The following is an 18630-nucleotide window of genomic DNA, read 5'->3' on the forward strand; positions in this document are numbered from 1 at the left end:
GCAGCTGAAGGAAGGTATTAAAAAATCAGTGAACTCCAGGAAAAATAGTCAATCATGTGGAACAGAAGCCAAGCTCAAAGTAACCCTCCATAAATTTAGATGTTTCACTCTTTCCTGGAATGTTCTGTTTATTGTTACATTCTGAAACATAAAAGGGAAATGTAAAAACTGAACTTTTTGCACATATTAGTTTGTATAAAAATCATTAAAGAAATTGAGATAATTTTAAAAAATACAGATGAAGGGTAAAGATAGTAGACTTAAAGCATGTTGTTATAACACGGAAGTAGAAGTTTACCTTTTAAAAACATTGACTTATATAGCAGAAATGAGTCAGTTTAGACATTGGAGAGACAATTCATGTACTCAGATAAGTCATGAAAAAATGTTCTGCAGAAAGAAGTAAATATAATTATAATAATAAGAGACAAACTGGCCCATTCAGTGAACCAGTGACACAAATCTCAATTTTACTACTGTTGCTGTGAGGGAAAACTGACCCCTGGTAAACCCTGGGGCAGCTTAGTAAGAGGGTGTGAGAAAGATTTATTTTAGGATCTGGCCTTCATGTTAGGTGGTTGGGGGGAGGGTTTAACAAAGCAGGGCTTTGCACTGGCTTGGATGCTGTCAGGAAGTGGAGGATAATTCTGTAATTTGCTATCTTAATAAATCTTATCGGAAAGGTAGGAAGGATGAAGTGAAGTTAGAGCCTTAGCTGATAACAAAACAGCAATCACTTAGCTGGAAATTGGAGATTTGTGTGTGTGTGTGTATGTGGTTTATACAACATGTGTATTTTTGTCTGTGTTCAGACAGGATTACACAATAATCTTGTTTTTGCCATGTCTGATGTCAGTCCTCTGGGAAGTGGTACCTGTCCAGCAAAAGGATACCAAGACCTGGCAATGAGTATCAGGCCAGCTACTGGTGGGCAGGGGTAGTTTGTCTTTCTAGGACTGGCGTGATGAGTGACTTCCCCATGTACCTGTGTTTTCTAGCTTCCCTTTGCATAGATTCCTTGTATTTATTTCTTCATTTTAGGTAATAGTGAGGAACTGAATATATACCCTCCTGATGTTATATTACCAATAATATCTCTTTTACTTATGAAAAAGGAAAGTTTTCTTTTAACTTGGCATTTCTCTTATTTTTCATCCTTAAAATATCATTTTGAAATGAGAGAGGCAATTGTGTGTGAAAATTAATGTTAAGAAAATGTTATAACATAGCAGCTGGAGGACTCAAAATTATTCTCTACCATTCCAATTTGTTTTTAGAATCTACTGAAATGCCATTTTAAAAGTAAAAATATAGAACATGTAAAAATGCATGATTTTTCTATATTTGAAATTTCATATTGTCAATGGAAAATAATGCACAACCTAAAAGTTAAGAATTAGATTTCATTTGATGGACTTACTAAGGTTTTAAGCCCAGGAGACAGCCTCTCAGATAGCTCTGAGGGATTGTTGTGAAGAGGTAGGTGATGAGCCAGGATATATGAGTTTTTGCAACAAAAACCAGGTAGTCTGAACATCAAAAGATTACTATTAAAGAAAACCCAAACATACCAAGTTAATGAATTTAGCACTTTTCTATGTATGTGAAGATGCAAGAGTCTGAGCTCACAGAAAGTACTTCATTGATATGCACCTAGGTGTCTAGGGCCAGTATCCATTGTTTTTCATCCTGTATCATCTCAGGGTGCACAGTGGTAGGGGGGAGGGCTGCAGTGCCTGATAGCTTGGTGGCTGCAACATCCTTTGTTTAATGATATGGCAGGTGACTTTCTTCACAGTGTCTCATCTTGGTTATAAACTCAGTCAATGTTTGGGAAGCATTTCATGACCAATTTGTCCCACAATGCTTGGAAGGCTCATTCCTAGATCAGGTGAAGATTCTCTTCAAAGGCCAGTAAATGTATTAATCTTTGGATTAGGCCCTGTTGATAATCTAAAATTCTCTGGATCACTTGTCTATTATGATTGAAGAAATGTTTTTCCTTTTTGCTTCTTCCCATATCTAGAGTTGCACTATTATAATTATTCTATGTATAGTTATATATTTGATAAACTGCATCAAGACTTTTAGCCATCATTAATTTTGTCAGGCCTGACACATTGGGTAATGCAAGTGACAATCTTACAAAATAGACAGAGTAAGTAATATAGCAAGTAGCATTCAGAAAGTCATAGTGATACAGGAAAAACAAATGTGGGGCGAGAGAAGGGCCATGTCCCAGGTCTTGGATGAGTCCCTGGGATGTGCCCTGCCAAGTGTGGGTCCCTGGCTTCGTTCAGGAAAGAATTCAGGAGTGAGCCACAGTTGAATAAAGATTTATTTAGAGAGATGCACACTACATAGAGTATAGGCTGTTTCAGAAGGTGAGAGAAAGGCCCCCAGGTGTGGAGTTGCCGTGTTCAGGTTAAAGTAAAAGTAGATAGCACACTCCATAGACAGATTGTGGGCTGCCTCTGGGCACGAGGGAGCAAGAGTGGCTGTGAGGCGTGGTGGTGCTAGTTTTTACGGGCTACACTGGGAAGGGGCTGGGATTCCTAGGAATTGGGCCGCTGCCCACTCTTTGAACATTTATGGTTAGGCTCAAAGCTGTCATAGCCTGTGGGAGTGTCATTTACTATGCTAATATATTACAATGAGTGTATAATGAAGCTCAAGGTCCAGTAGAAGTCAAATCTCCTGCCTACTGGGAGTTGAATCTTCCACCATTTTGATGTTAATTGCTGTGTCATTCCTTGAATGGTTGTGCCCTGCCCCCTTCCCTCTTGTCTCAATAGTATAGAGATTGAAAGCATAAACAATTTGAAAACAAAGAGGTCAAATTAAAACAATGATCAGTATAACTGGTTGTAATCTAGTCACAATAAAGCATCAAGTCCACAGGCGATCCAGCTGGAGAGGCCGAATTCTGGAAGGATCAGGTAGAGAGAAAAAGATGAAGTATACTTTCATAAATGAAGATGAAATATTTATCAACTTGTTGGTCACAGCATAAGAGGCAAGGTTTTGTTTTTTCTGGGAAATAAAGATTAAAAGCCAGTGTATTTTAGAAAAAGCCATAAAATTATATTTATCAGTTCATTCAGTCCTATGTAATTAATGCCAGTTGATCTGGATGAAATCTTCAGGTTTTTTATTTGAGTTTGTCATTTCTTACCCAGTTCAGTGATATTGTTACTGAAAAATCAGCCTCTGTAACCCAAAAAGCAAATTCAAACTTGGAGGCAGAGTTTTGAGAGCAAAGAAAAGAGCAGTTTTACTGCTTTGCCCAGCAAAGGGAGCCACAGCAGGCTCATGCCTTAAAGACTGGGAGCCCATCTTGGGGTTGGGGCTTGGTGATTATATAGGCAAACAGGATGGAGCATGTCAGTGATAAGGAACCACAGCGTCTTTTCATCTTGTGTCATGGGGACTTTTGCTGATCAGTCACGCAGGTCGTTGCCCAAGGCCTTGGCGTTATCTGGTCTGATCCCTCTGGTGTCACAGGGGCTGGAGGGTCTGGCCATTACTTCAGGGTTATTGTTCCATGACCTTTTGGGAAAATAACTTGGTGTAAGTTATTTAGGGTACGGCGTAAATCATAGGGTTAGGGTTGCTAAGCATGTAGTCATTCAGGCAAATTAAATGATTGATAGGAAGGAGAAAAAGAAGTTAGTCAATTAGAAGTAACTTAAAGGAAACAAGTTAATTAATCACCATAAATTCTTAAAGCTGCCTTAATGTCAGGGAAGCCAATTTCTGACTCCTTCAGGAGGATCTCAAACTAATCAGAAAATTTGTTAGAGTCCATTTTATGAATCTTCTTGAAGATCTTCACTTTATAAAAGCATAAGAGTAAAACAGTCTGTCTATGACATTGATTGAAGTAAAATCACACAACGTGAGAGCTGTGGGCAAAGTGAGGACTGCAGCCCAGGAGACAGCATCCCAGAGAGCTCTGAGAACTGCTCCAAAGAGGTGGGGGAGAACTCTGTATTATATTGCAGTCAAGCACACATCTAGGCAGAGACTTGCTGCTGGGCATGAGGAGCAGACATCACCATTCATGGTTTCAGTGCTTTTCTAGATATGAGGAGATGCAAGAATTGCGGGTCATAAAATCTTCTGAAAATACCTATCTGAAGTCCTGTTCAGCCAGTTTTCCCAGAGCACAGAGTGCCTCATTCCTGACCTCGACCCTGAACTCCTTTCAGGGTGTGCTGGAGGTCAGCGGCTGCAGCCGCTCGTGATTTAATCCACGCGAAGTTAGATGGCAAGTGCCAGTTTTTAGTTAGCAGGGCCCCCTCATGGCCATAGATTTGACCATAGTTTGGAAGACATCTCATGACCATTTTGTCCCACAGTGCTAGGAATGCTTATTCCTGGGTCAGGCGAGGATTTCATTGACAGGCCACTCAGTGTGCTGTTACAGGAGTAGGCCTCATTAACAGTAGCAAAAAGTCTCTGGACCACCTGTCTCACTAGTCTGTTATGGTCCAGGAAAATATTCCCTCATGTGGCTTCTTCCCATGTCTAGACTTGCACTGTAACATCCATTGGTCTCATACGGAAGTATATATCTGGTCTACTGTTTCAATTTGCCTAGTCATTATTTTATCAGAGCCTCAGTCACACATTTGGTAATGCAAGAAACAATTTTGTAAAACAGGCAAAATATAAATAATAGTTAGCAGTATTAGTAAGGTCATAAGTAAGAATTTAAAGCCAAGAACTTCCATTAGGTATGGCCCAGTGTATCCCCAGGTCATCTGACTTTGCTGTTCTGTACCAAACCTTATCGTTAAAGAAGATGTTATGTAGGCATTGCTCCTAAGGCACCCAGCCAAATTTCCTAGTGTTATTAGGTTGGTTATCCTTGGCATAGTTTGATTTTTCCCAACATAAATTTGAATGACCATAACCTGGTGTTAACCATATAGGTCCTTCCCATAAAGGAGGGAACTTACATATTCTTTGGCTGAAACGCTTGTTGCCTTGAATGGGCTTGGGTACCTTATAAGAAAATTCATATTTATGGCCAGGGTCAGGGCAGGTATTATTAATTGGCCAGGTGAGGGGATTCCACCTGGTAATATTAATATTTCTTTCTTCTAGAATAAATTTTCTAAGGACTGTCTAGTTAGAACCTTAGAGTGGGGAAGCCTACAAAGGTAACCCAGAAGTACTGGGTATGGGTAACTGACCATAAACCTAACAATTGGATTAACTTTAACTCTACATAAGGTTGTGAAATACACTTAGTTCATAAGTGAAAGTGTGAGCAGTTATCAAAGTAATTGGTGTACAGGCCTGGTCTGGTGTCTTGGGTCAGCTGTCTACTTCAGATGTCGTCTTCTCATCCTGGTCTGGTAGCTCCTACTTTGAGCATTGTTTTAAGGTGATTTTAAGGTCTGCAGTCCTCTCTATAGGCTGGTCCATTGCAAAGGCCCTTTGTAAGTGGGAATATTAACCCAAGAGTTAATTCCCTTCAGTGTATTGTGCATGAACTAGTTAAGAGTACCTGACAAAGGTCCTTCCATCTTGGTTCGAGATAGTCCTTAAATTGTCTTTTCCGGTATGCGTAATCTCCTGGTTACAGGTCACGGGGCATCAGCTCTTCATCCAAAGACTTAGAGTGTCCTTTTAATAATTCAATTAAACTTTGCAATATTATAACAACAAGGAACTATCTGGGAAGTGAGTCTTAGGATATAAATACAGACCTCCATTAACAAAACTAGAATTTAATATCCACTGAAACATAATCTTTTCCTCTCTAAAGTTACCCTCATTTTTATCAAATATAGCCAAATCAAGATTAATCTGTCTGCAAATTAAGTCTGATTATTTGATCATACAGGCTTTTTAAATTGGCTGTGCCAGAACTTTTCATAAGGGTTGCCTAGGGCCAGGAAAGCCAGGTCAAGGATTTGTGACAGATTTTGCCTTACAGATTTAGGTGAATTCTTCTTTTTTTAAGATCCCCAAAATACCTTGAGATTCCTATACCTGCTAGGAGATGGTCTTCCTAATTTATCTGATAAAGCCACTGGGGAGCCTAAGAGTTTCCCATCTCTGGAGGGATCAGATAGAAAAGGTAACTGTTCTAAGTCTGCTTATGTAGGTATAATTTACCAAATTGCTTAAGGAGAAGGGTTTCTTTATATCTGGAAAATAGATTAAAAGCTAGTAATATTTTGGACAGGAAGCATAAAAATCATAACCATTTATTCACCAGTTCACTCAGTCCTATGTAACTAATCCTTTTTGTTAATGGTTTTATGAAACCATCAGGTTTTCCATTAGAATTTTTAAATTTCGTACCCAGTTCAACATTATAGTCTGAAAGTTATCAGAAACCTTTACGTATCAAAGAAGTCTTTCTGTAAACCTTCTTGAAGAGGAGGCATTTTGCAATGGCATCAGAGTAAGCCATAACTATCTATAGAATGGTAAAAAACTTAAGGCACAGTTTTAAAACCTTATTATAATGCAGCTGACAAGAAACTTAAGTACTGCTGTAATGTACAACATTTTAAGATAACTAGAATTATGGTTGGTAGCATTTTATCAGGATATACCAGATTTTTAAAAAAAATTCCATATAATTTCTAGAATATCTACATTATTAATATTTTTCCTAATACAACCTAAGACAATTACTTATTTGACAGTACTTCCCATGAAATTTAACATTCCAAATGAACACAATTAGTTTAATATCTCTTTTGGGGATGTTTCGGGGCCCTCTGAAGCATCCCAAAGTTAGCCAGAGGTCAAAGAAACTTCATTAAAATTTGATTTGGGAATTTTGTCAAAAAATATCGAAGTTTTAAGACATTTGATCAGATAGGATCATAGGTCACTGTGAAACAATACTTACTCACTTAACCAAAGTGATAATAAAACATTTCAAAGGCAAATATGGAAATGTATAACAGATTTATGATTGAAGGTAAAAGAAACTTTATACTCTCATCAAAAATAGGTCAACATTTTAAGAAAAATGTCCAAGAAAAATTAAATTCAAGTTTTGTATCAGCTTACTTTTAACAGCCAAATCCATTTACTTATTTAAATTAAACCTAAATTAACCAATCCTGATCATGCACAAAGCTCTTTTCTTAGGGTTCCTTTTCCACAAACTTTTCATCATTTTCTGTATCCATATTAGTTTGCCCCTTATATATTTTTTCATCCAGAAACAACCAGCTATAGGAAAAACCTACATTTATTTTCACTTAAAATGCAATTCCATTCTTCTTTGCTGAATCATATATCTACTTTCCTGCTGTATACCAAAATATTTCCTTTATTTTCCCCAGTAACTTTGATTAAATTTTTAAAATAGAATCCTCAACTTTTAAAAACCTCAATTTCTATTAAACTAAGAAGCAATTATGAATTGTCTTTTACATTAGTATTCTGAAGATTGGCAAACAAATATCAATAATAATTTCTAAAAAACCATGTGCTTTCTTATAGAAAATATCTCATTTTGGCACTAAAAATATTTGTTAGCAGTACTAAATACCTTTAGTTTCTCTGCAAAAGGAAGCCGATATTCAGTAATTAATGTTTCAGTATTTTACTATAGTTGAGGATGACCTAGCTATTCAATAAACTTTCATCATTTAACTTAATTTAGCACAACTCAAAATTTTAAGTTACCAAATATCTGGAGAAATTATCTTTAAGTAGACATTTCTAAAATATATTACTCCTAAAGAATTCATCCAAAGGCTCTTACCTCATCTGCATTCAATTTATTTTTAAAAAATTTACCATACCAAGTTATTTTTCTTGCTGACAAGAAAGGTATTATACTTAATGTTGATGACTTTAAAGACATGCCTATATTAATTAAATCAGTAAACTTTAATACCAGGCATTAATATTGAATATTTGACTGTTCATGTGAACCTGAAATTCATTCTGGCCAGTTTTCTTTTATATTTCTGAGAATTTATATAAGCGCTTAATTTCCTTTAGGCCAATTAAGTAGAGCTCAATTACAAATTAATTTTGATAATACCATCCAAAGGTAAAGACACATGTAATATACATATAGACATACAGACAACCACCAGGTATGTTTCATTTTCTAAACTTGTCGTGAATCAGGTATGACAATATAAAACTCACTAGTTTTAACAGTTGAAACAAACTAAATTTAAAAGGCTTTGTTTCCTTTACCCCCTCCTTTTTTTTTTCTTTCCTACAATCTCAGGAATTAGAGATGGTCTAGATAAGATAAATGGTCCTGAGAGCCTGGTGTTAAAGCACAGGGAGAGAAAAGCAAGTTTTCCTAGAAGGACTTGTTCCCTTAGTGTCAGAATTCTGAGATTTTCTAGGTCTTCTTTAGTGTCTGGGAGAAGTAAGTGGGGCTTTCAGTATAACCCTGTGGGATTACAGTCCACATATATTACCTCTCATTCCAGGTAAAGGCAAAAAAACTCTAATCATCTGGATGTACAGGAATACTAGGAAAAAAAAAAGTGCTCCAGAGCTCTATCACAGAAAAGTCACCATTTTTAGGAATATGGACAGTAAGGTATGGGGGTTTGGCACTACAGAATGATAAGGAGTATTTTAATGGGTGATGCAGAATGTATTCATTCTTCCAATGTCAGTAGAATCAAGTGCCCATAATTCTTTAGGTATTAAGCCTAGCAATTTGTCTTGTTCAGTGTCATCCTCATCATGGGTCACAAACATTATGTGACATTTCTCCCTTAAGAGTAAAGGAAATATGGACTTCATAAGTTTCCAACAGATCTTGGCCTATCAGGTGAATAGGGGCATTTTCTACTAGAAAAAAAAGGAAGTGCCTTTATGTTCCCCTAAGTAGCATTCTAAGGTAATGATTTAAAAGCCTTAATAGGAGCCCCTACCATCTGCACTGAGGAATTACTCTGAAGGAGGGGTCCTTTAATTGTTTCTCCTTGCATAATCATTTCTATGTCCAGGGTGTTAGGGGAAGTGGAAAGCCTCCCCATGTTCCCCTGCAGCAGCCCTGTTCTTGTTTAACTCATAATTCTGGTCTAAAATCCAGCTTTCCTTCTAGGCTTCTCCTTCTTAACTTACCATTTATTTTTTGATACTCTGGTTTTCTGCAGTAAAAGTAACTTTGAATGGGGATGGGTCAGCCTTTGACTGGCACTGAGTACTTAATTAGCACAATAACCCCTTTTCTTTCTTTTTAATAGTCTTAAAAGTTGATCGGCCAGTGTAACAAGGCCATTTATAGGTAATGAGGACCAAGCTAGATTGTTGTTTGACAGCAGTAGTCAATTCTTTATCTAAGCCTTCTCAAAAGGCAGAGTTAAAGGATCATTTTGGTAATTAGAGAATGATTGAGGTGTCAAGCCAGAATATTAAGTTTTTGGGTTTTTTTTAAACCTTTCATAATAGTCTGGAATTGGTTCATCAGGTCTTTGCTCGCACTGCTAAATCTCTGTCCAGTCTACAGTTTTTAGAAAAAGCTCTGGGATAAATTTGAGCAATTTTTCAGTTAATTCTTTGCATTCAGTGCAAGCCTGTGGACTATGTAATTCAAAGTCCATTAGAGGTCATTTCAACCTGCTTTCTCTGCCCATTCCCTTGGTTTGCTTTCAGAATCTAATCGATACAGATCTGAAAACCCAGGGTTGTAGGTTTGGATGGTTAACGCAAACTCCTTAGCAAATCCCAGTGGATCCTGATTTGGATTGGGAAATTCCTTGGCCAAGGCTCTAAGTTCTGCTCATGTCCTAGGTTTATACATAAGCACCGAGGACGGTTCACCTCTCCCTGTAATAGATTTTTCCTTAAGGAGAACTATAACCACCAGATTTTTTAATCCTCCTTTACCAGGGAAGAGGGAACAGCAGGAGGTGGGAAAGACAGAAGAGAAAGAGTGGACCAGGCAATTCAGATAGAAGGATACATAGAGGAGCAGAGGGAGAGACAGTGTCAGTGCCAGTGGCTTTTTTTAGTTCTGATATAGTTTCAAGCAATTCTTTGTTGGTTTCCTGCAAAGAAGTTACTTTATCATTTCTTTTAGAAGCTTCTAAATACCAATCAGTCTGTTTGATGTTAGGGCCAGCTTTTTCTAACTATGCACGCAAAAAATATTAGTTTTGAAATGTCAAAAGAACCCCAATTTGGCCATTGTAGATTGAGATTTCCTTTAGTATAATTTCCCCAATTAATTAGGTGCTTGCAAGCATGAGCTCTGTACTTGAATCTTGGCTGGGGTGTTAGCTGGAGGTTGGTTTTCGGACGCCCTTCATTTCTCTTTTTGAAAGACTATTTCTCATTTTAAAGTTGAATTTGTCAGGGATAAAATTTCACTTCTTTCCTGACAAAGTCTATTGAGGTAGCCAACTTGAGGGAAAGCGTCAGCTCCGCCTCTTAGCTGACCACTCAGTCCAGGCCCTGGTATCTTTCAACCGGGCCCCACCGAGGACATCCTCTCTAGGTGGGTATTTCCCCCCAGTATCTCTCAACTGCAGGGCCAGGTACCTAGATACACCACCAAATAAAACTCAGGATTATCAACCAATCTGGGAGATCTGAGAACCAGGAGAGACTCACCCAAATTTGTCAGGACTCCCCGAGGAGGCAGATGGGCACAAAGGGCCTCTGCTGGTACCAAGTCTCCGGTTCCTCATAGAGTTCAGGCGAAGGAGAGAAGTCTGCTCTGGGTCCCTTTGTGGGGTTGCCAAAACTGTCAACTGAAATAAAATCACACAACGTGAAAGTTGTGGGCTAAGTTTTATTGGGGGCAAAGTGAGGACGACAGCCCAGGAGACAGCATCCCAGAGAGCTTTGGGAAACTGTTCCAAAGAGACAGGAGGAGAACTCAGTATTATGTATATGACTTCAGTGAAGGGGGTGCGTGCAGTCAAGCACACATTTAGGCAGGGGCTTGCTGCTGGTCACGAGGAGCAGATGTCACTGTGAATGATTTTAGTGCTTTTCTAGATATGAAGAGATGCAAGAATTGGGGTCATAAAATCTTCTCCTGAAAATATCTAAAGGCCTATTCAGGCAGTTTTCCTGGAGCACAGAGTGCTTCATTCCTGACCTCCATCCTGAATGCTTTTCAGGATGTGTTTGGAGGTCAGCGGCTGCAGTGGCTCATGATTTAGATGGCAAGTGCCAACATGATCCAATCCTTATAGAGGCAGATGGTGAGTGCTAATTTTTAGTTAGCAGTGACAACAGACTTGAAATGGTATGGTTAAAGATCTGATTACAATGCAGTTGACAAGAAACTTGGACAGTTCTGTGACATACAACACTTTAAGAGAACATTATACCAGGGCATATCAGGTTTTTAGGCATTCCATATAAATTTTGGAGTATCTATAATTTAACATACCAAACAAGCCTAATTCATATAAAATTCCTCTCTGGGATGCCTTGGGATTTCTTTGAAGCATCCTAGAGTTAGCTGGAGGTCAAAGAACTTAAATTAGAATTTGATATTTGGGAACGTCTATGAAAAATATCAAAAAGGTTTCAAAACTTGTCATAGGTCACCATGAAACAATATGTATTCACTTAACCAAAGTGACAAAAGATTTCAAGAACAAATACAGACCACTTAAAGGCAAAGAAACTCACACAATCTGTTGTAAAAAGCAGAATTTCAAGAAAAGCTTGCTCTCCCATTTGTCTTAAGTACTGTCCCCCCAAATCAATTCATGTTTTCACTCTTTCACTTCATTGGTTTCTGCTAAAGTGTCGTTAGCAGAGAAGCCTTCCCTGGTCACCTAGTATACAGTGTCCTTTCATTTTCAATCATTCTCTTTATACCCACTTTTCTAATGTAATGGTTCCTATCTGGTATGTTTTAATGTAAGTAAATATCTGTCATTTGTCTCTCATGAAAATGTAAGCACCATAGAACAACTTGTCTTCTTCTTGCCTATTCAACTATAGCCAAGCACCTGGTAGCTACTGGGTAATTAGTTGGAAATAAATGAATAGGTGAAACAACTAAATCTTTAAAAAATGTTTTCTTCACTGTGTAAACACAAGTGAAAAATATATATAAAATTATTTTTATAAATAGTTCAGAGGTAGACAGGCAAGGAATTATTTTTTATATCAACTCTGGAAGAACTATTTTCAATCCATAACTCAAAGAGTAAGTAGTTCATAATGTCAACTGAAATGAATGCACAACCTAAAAGCTGAGTTATTTGGCAGACATTTCTGAGGACTCAAACCCCTGCTGAATAACTAATATTCAGATTAAAAATATGAATTAGTTCTAAGTTGATGTGCTTCACAATGAAATAGGGAAACCTAATAATATATTCTATACCATTCTTTTTAAAATGTCTTCACTTGGTATACTTTACACAGCACAAAATAAGTGGAAATTTGTAAATTATACTTTCTTCTACTTAAACAGTCGTCAACCTTAGCAACACAAGCAGTAAGACCATCTGACAATTTTCTCCTCCTGATGTGATGCAATAATAGACAATGTCACTCATGTGGTGTCCTTGCCAAACTGTGTCTAGGCTTCATCTAATAATGACGGGTTATCAGACTCATCCAGAATATTGCATATTAAAAAAAACTGGCCTGAAATCCTTTAAAACACTCAATACCATAAACAAACAAAAAAACAAAAAGAAAAGCTGATTGAGGATTTTCTACGTTATACATTAAAAGAGACTAAATAAACTTAAACACCTAAGAGTTGTGCAGGAACCATTAGAGCTTATGGATATTATTACCTAAAATAAATGACTAAACAAAGCAAAGAATGAATAATAAACATTAAAATGTGTTGTGCAGTTGGGGGAAATCTAAGTGTGGATTGTATATATTTCTGCATTAGTCATAATTTTAAGTTAATTTAGAAAGCTGCTACACTTCTAATAAATGACTGAAGATGAAGTATCATGAGGTCAGCTACGCAAGTTCAAATGATCCAATCAAAAATGGGGAGGGGGGTTGGGTGTAGAGAGAGTAAGACTGTGGCAAATTAGTAAACTGTGAGTGCATTTGTGTGAAAGATATGCAAATGTTCTTTGTATTAGTCTTTCAGTTTCTCTGTAGATTTGAAAATTTAACAATAAAGTTGGGCAGCAATAAGGTATCTTTTGAATGTCATTTATTTTTATATCTCTACATGCTATACGGTACATCTATTTTTTTCTTTAAAAGTTATCTTGATTCCTTTTCCTTCGCTTCCAAAGACAGAACAATAGTCTTAATTAATTTTATTTTAGGGTGATTCAATTCATATGACAACTGAACCAGACAACTTTCAGTTCTGAGTATCCATGTATAAGATTAACAGAAGCACATAAAGAAGCTCCAGAAAGAATGTGCTTCTGAGTTTTGAGCTCTAATCTTAAAGGCATGCCTCAATTGTTTCCCTCATTTGGATGATTGATTCCCCAGTCATCTGAAACACTGATTAATGCTTTATCACAGACACATTGGGTATACTATGGTTAACTTTAACTTATACTGTTCCTATATATTCTGTATATCTATTACAGTAAATTAACACAAAAACAATCAAAACAGTTTATTCACTTATTTAAAAATACTTCTTGATCATTTATTATATAAAATCTATCATGTAGTCTCACAGAAGTCTGAGAGATAAATATGCTTTGGTTCTGGCCTTTATGGAAGTGGCAGGCAACCTGGAAAAATTAGAGACCTGCTGTTTTCAGGGTAAATAAGAAGTACCCTAACAAGGATGTGGATACCTACACTGAGAAGGACGAAGACAGAGACTTCTTACTCCTGAGGGAAATGAGGGAAACTCATTTTGCAAGATGTAATATGTGATCTTGATGAATATGCATGATTTTTAGGCAAAACTTTTCTGGGGTCCAGCTTAGAGAACACAAGATTGAGAAACAGAAGAAATATACCTCTATCCTACTTGAATCAGAGATGCATACCTTACTAAAAATTTGACAGCTAAGAAGTATCTAGATTATTCAAAGTAATCACATTTCACAAACTGAATGAGTTTGACATATTCTTTTTTTCAAACGTAAGTGAAAAATACAGTGTAGACTTCTTCATTGGGCCATAATGGAAAAAGAGACCCAAACTATGTTACCACTAAAAACAACTAGAATCTGCCCCCAAAATATGTGTGTTTAGACACTTAGCAATCAGCAGTAGAGGACTCTGATCCCTGAGAAGAAGAAAAATGAAAAAATAGTAGTACAAATTAGAGGAGTCCCATGATTTCCCTAACTTTCTACCTAAATGTACTGTCTGGACCACAGTTCAAGGAGGGACATTCCAGGCAGAGCATGGCATTTATGTTGTGATGAGGGGAGAGGGATGATGTTCAAGGCAGCCAGAGCAACTGGAATTTTTATTAACATAATGAGGAAGGAAATAGAAGATATATCAATGACCTAAATGGAAATTAAAGTACGGCATACAAAGTGAAAAAATTTCCAGATAATACTAAAGAAGAAGATGACTCACAAATAACACAAGAAGGCACATTATGATCAAATTACTGAACACCCTGGCAAAGAGAAAAAAATTAAAGATCATCAACTTCTTATGGGAAACACTAATTCAGAAGACAATGAAGTGACATCTCTAGCATGCTGAAAGAGAAGGAAAATAAACATGTTTTCAGACAAAAAGGTGAGAAATTCATTAACAAATGAACTGCATTACAAAAAAATGCCAAAGGAAGTTAGCAGTATATGCTGGCCCATAAACTAGGTCTCAATACATTCAGAACAATATGATTCATATAAAGTATATTTTCTGGATAGAACTGAATTCTTTTTAAATTAATAACTGAATAGTATCCAAAGTATCCCCAAATATTTGGAAATTAAACAACACATTGGTAAAAGAAGAAATCACATGAGTAATTAGGAAATACTTGTAAATAAATGATGATTAAAACACACTATCACTATAGTTGTAGGATACAGATGTAAATGTATTTTAGAGTTAAAAATAAAGCTCTAAAAAGCCAATGGGTCAGTGATGAAATCAAAGAGGAAATAAAATACTTCAAGACAAATGACAATGAAAGCACAACCATACAAAATCTAAGGGATGCAGCAAAAATAATCCTAAGAGGGAAGTTCATAGCAAGGCCTTTCTCAATAAACAAACTCAAATAACCTAACCTACCCAAAAGAATTAGAAAAAGGAGAACAAACAATACCTAAGTCAGCAGAAGGAAGGACATAATAAATATCAGAGAGGAAATAAATATAACAGATTTTTTAAAAATAGAAAAAAAATCAATAAAACCAAGAGCTGATTTTTTGAAAGGATAATCAGCAAACCTCTGGCCAGGCTCACCAAGAAAAGAAGACCCATAAAAACAATAGAGAGGAGAAATAATAGATACTGCAGAAATACACAAAATAAGAAAAAACTGTGAAGAATTATATGCCAACAAAATGGACAACTTAGAAGAAATGGAAAAGTTCGTAGAAACACACAGCCTGCCAAAACTAAAACAAGAAGATACTGATCATTTGAACAGACTGATCACTAGAAGTAAAAGAATGTATGATTTAAAAAAACTCCTTACAAACAGAAGTCCAGGACCACATGGCTTCACTGGGGAATTTTACCAAACATATAAAGAACTTATACTCATCTTTCTCAAACTCTTCCAAAAGACTGAAGAAGAAGGGACACGCCCAAACTCATTCTATGAAGCCACAATCACCCTCATACCAAAATCACACAAAGACAATACCAAAAAAGAAAATTATAGGCCAATATATTTGATGAATATAGATGCAAAAATTCTCAAAATATTAGCAAACTGAAGCCAACAATGCATAAAAAGGATAATATACCATGATCAAGCTGCATTCATCCCAGCATCACAAGGATGGTTCACTATACACAAATCAATCACTGTGATATACCACGTTAACGAAAGACAAGACCAAAACCACATGATCATCTCAATAGATGTAGAAAAATCATTTGATAAAATTCAACATTATTCATGATAAAAACTGTCACCCAACGTGGGTATAGAAGGAACATATTTCAATGTAATAAAAGCCATTTATAACAAACACAAAGCCAACATAATATTCAATGGTAGGTAGGTGATAGCCTTCCTGCTAAAATCTGAAAGCAGACAAGCATGCCCACTATCACCACTTCTATTCAACATAGTCTTGGAAGTCCTAGCCACAGCAATCAAACAAGAAAAATAAATAAAAGAAATCTACATCACAAAGAAAGAGGTAAAATTGTTATAATATGTAGGAGACATGATACTATATATAGAAAACCCTAAAGACTCCTCACAAAACCCATTAGAACTGATAAACAAATTCAGCAAGGTAGCAAGATACACATAGAAATCAGTTGCATTTCTTTACACTAACAATGAAATATCAGATAAAGTAAAAAAAAAAAAAAATTCTGTTTAAAATTGCATCCAAAAAAATACTTAGGAATAAACCTAACCAAGAAGGTAAAAGACTTACATGCTGAGAACTATAAAATATTTATAAAGGAAGTTAAAGATGATTCAAAGAAATGGAAAGATATCCCCAATGCTCTTGGATTGGAAAAATTAACATTGTTAAGTGGCCATACTACCCAAAGCAATCTACAAATGTAATGTGATCCCTATCAAATTACCAAGGATATTTTTCATAGAACTAAAACAAATAATCCTAAAATTCATATGAAACCACAAAAGAACCAGAATTGCCAAAGCAATCCTGAGGAAAAAGAACAAAGCTGGAGGCATAACCCTCCCACACTTCAGACAGTACTACAGAGCTACAGTAATAAGAAGAGCATAGTACTGGCACAAAAAAAGACATATGGATCAATGGAATAAGATAGAGAGCCCAGAAATAAACCTACACACCTACAATTAATCCACAACAAAGGAGGCAAGAATATACAATATTTTGGGGAAAATGGACAGCCACGTGTAAATCAGTGAAGTTAGAATACTCCCTCATACCACACACAAAAATAAACTCAAAATGGCTTAAAGACCTAAATATAAGGTAGGACACCATAAAACTCCTAGAAGAGAACATAGGCAAAACATGCTCTGATGTATTTTCTTAGATCAGTCTACCCAAGGCTAAAGAAATAAAAGTAAAAATTAACAAATGGGACCTAATTAAACTTGTATGCTTTTGCACAGCAAAAGAAACCATAAACAAAACAAAAGACAGCCTATGGAATGGGAGAAAATATTTGCCAACAATGTGACCAATGAGGGCTTAATTTCCAAAATAAACAGCTCATATAGCTCAGTATCAAAAAAAAAAAATCAAAAAATAGGCAGAAGGCTTAAATAGACATTTCTCTAAAGACATTCAGATGGCCAACAGGCACATGAAAGGATGCTCAACATCACTAATTATTAGAGAAATACAAATCAAAACTCTAATGAGGTATTACTTCACATGGTTCAGAATGGTTATCATCAAAACATCTACAAATAATTGAATCTGGAATGTGTGTGGAGAAAAGGGAACCCTGGTACCTTGTTGGTGGGCATGTAAATTGGTGCAGCTACGATGGAGAACAGTATGGGGGATCCTTTAAAAACTAAAACTAAGTTGGAAGTTCAAGATTTGCAGATACTATTATATATAAAATAGATAATAAGTTTATAATGTACAGCACAGAGAACTATATTCAATATCTTGTAGTAACCTATAGTGAAAAAGAATATGAAAACAAGTATGTATGACTGAAACATTATGCTGCACACCAGGAACTGACAGAACAACACTGTAAATTGACTATACTTAAATTAAAAAAAAAAAAAGAATACAAAACCCCACCAGAAGCCAAAAAAACTAAAACTAGTGTTACCATATGATCTAGCACTCTCACTCCTGGGCATATATCTGAAGAAAACTCTAATTTGAAAAGATACATGCACCACAATGTTTATAGCAGCATTATTTACAATAGCCAAGACATGAAATAAAGATGTGGGGTGTGTGTATATACACACAATGAAATATTACTAACCATAAAAAAGAACGAAATAATGAAATAATGCCATTTGCAGCAACATGGATGAGCCTAGAGATTATTGTACCAAGTAAGTCAGAGAAAGACAAATACCATATGATATCACTTAGATGTGAAATAAGTGATGAACTTATTTACAAAAACAGACTCACAGACATAGAAAACAAATTTTTTGTTACCAAAGAGCAAAGGAGGGGAGGAATAAATTAGGGGTGTGGGATTAACATATACACACTACTATACATTGACACATTATAACTGACTATACTTCAATTTTAAAAAAAAGAACACTTAAATAGGAACTAAAAATTGCTCTTTTTGTGCTTAGAATGAGAATTAGTCGCTCTCAATCTCTATAAAATACATGTTATCTAGAAAAATACAGTAAAGGTGACAGTCAAACCTGAATCTCTCACCTTCACTAATCCACAGACCAATCTGCTTTTCTACCAAATAGTAGCAGCAATTAGAAATCACTGCCAATAGTTTTTATTGAACCAGAGCATCCCAGTTTCAAGAAACTGCTGTACTTGTCCCTGAAGAGACATTTTTTTCTTTTTTCCCAAAGAAAGAAATAATGAGAAAGAAATAAAATGAAAAATGTTTCAAGGAAGCAGGAACCAAAAACTCTTA

The 18630-nt window shown here is 36.1% G+C and overlaps 1 protein-coding gene across 1 annotated transcript in view; it reads right to left on the reverse strand.

Moving 5' to 3' along the window:
- The window catches only part of NPFFR2 (neuropeptide FF receptor 2), a 245915-nt gene that overhangs the window by 79958 nt on the left and 147327 nt on the right, over positions 1-18630 (reverse strand). The window contains 1 exon segment of the mRNA XM_032458369.1: positions 10576-10715. Within this exon segment, the coding sequence (XP_032314260.1) occupies positions 10576-10652 (77 nt within the window). The 5' untranslated portion in view covers positions 10653-10715.

This window comes from Camelus ferus, chromosome 2 (assembly GCF_009834535.1).
Source record: "Camelus ferus isolate YT-003-E chromosome 2, BCGSAC_Cfer_1.0, whole genome shotgun sequence".
NCBI lineage: Eukaryota > Metazoa > Chordata > Mammalia > Artiodactyla > Camelidae > Camelus > Camelus ferus.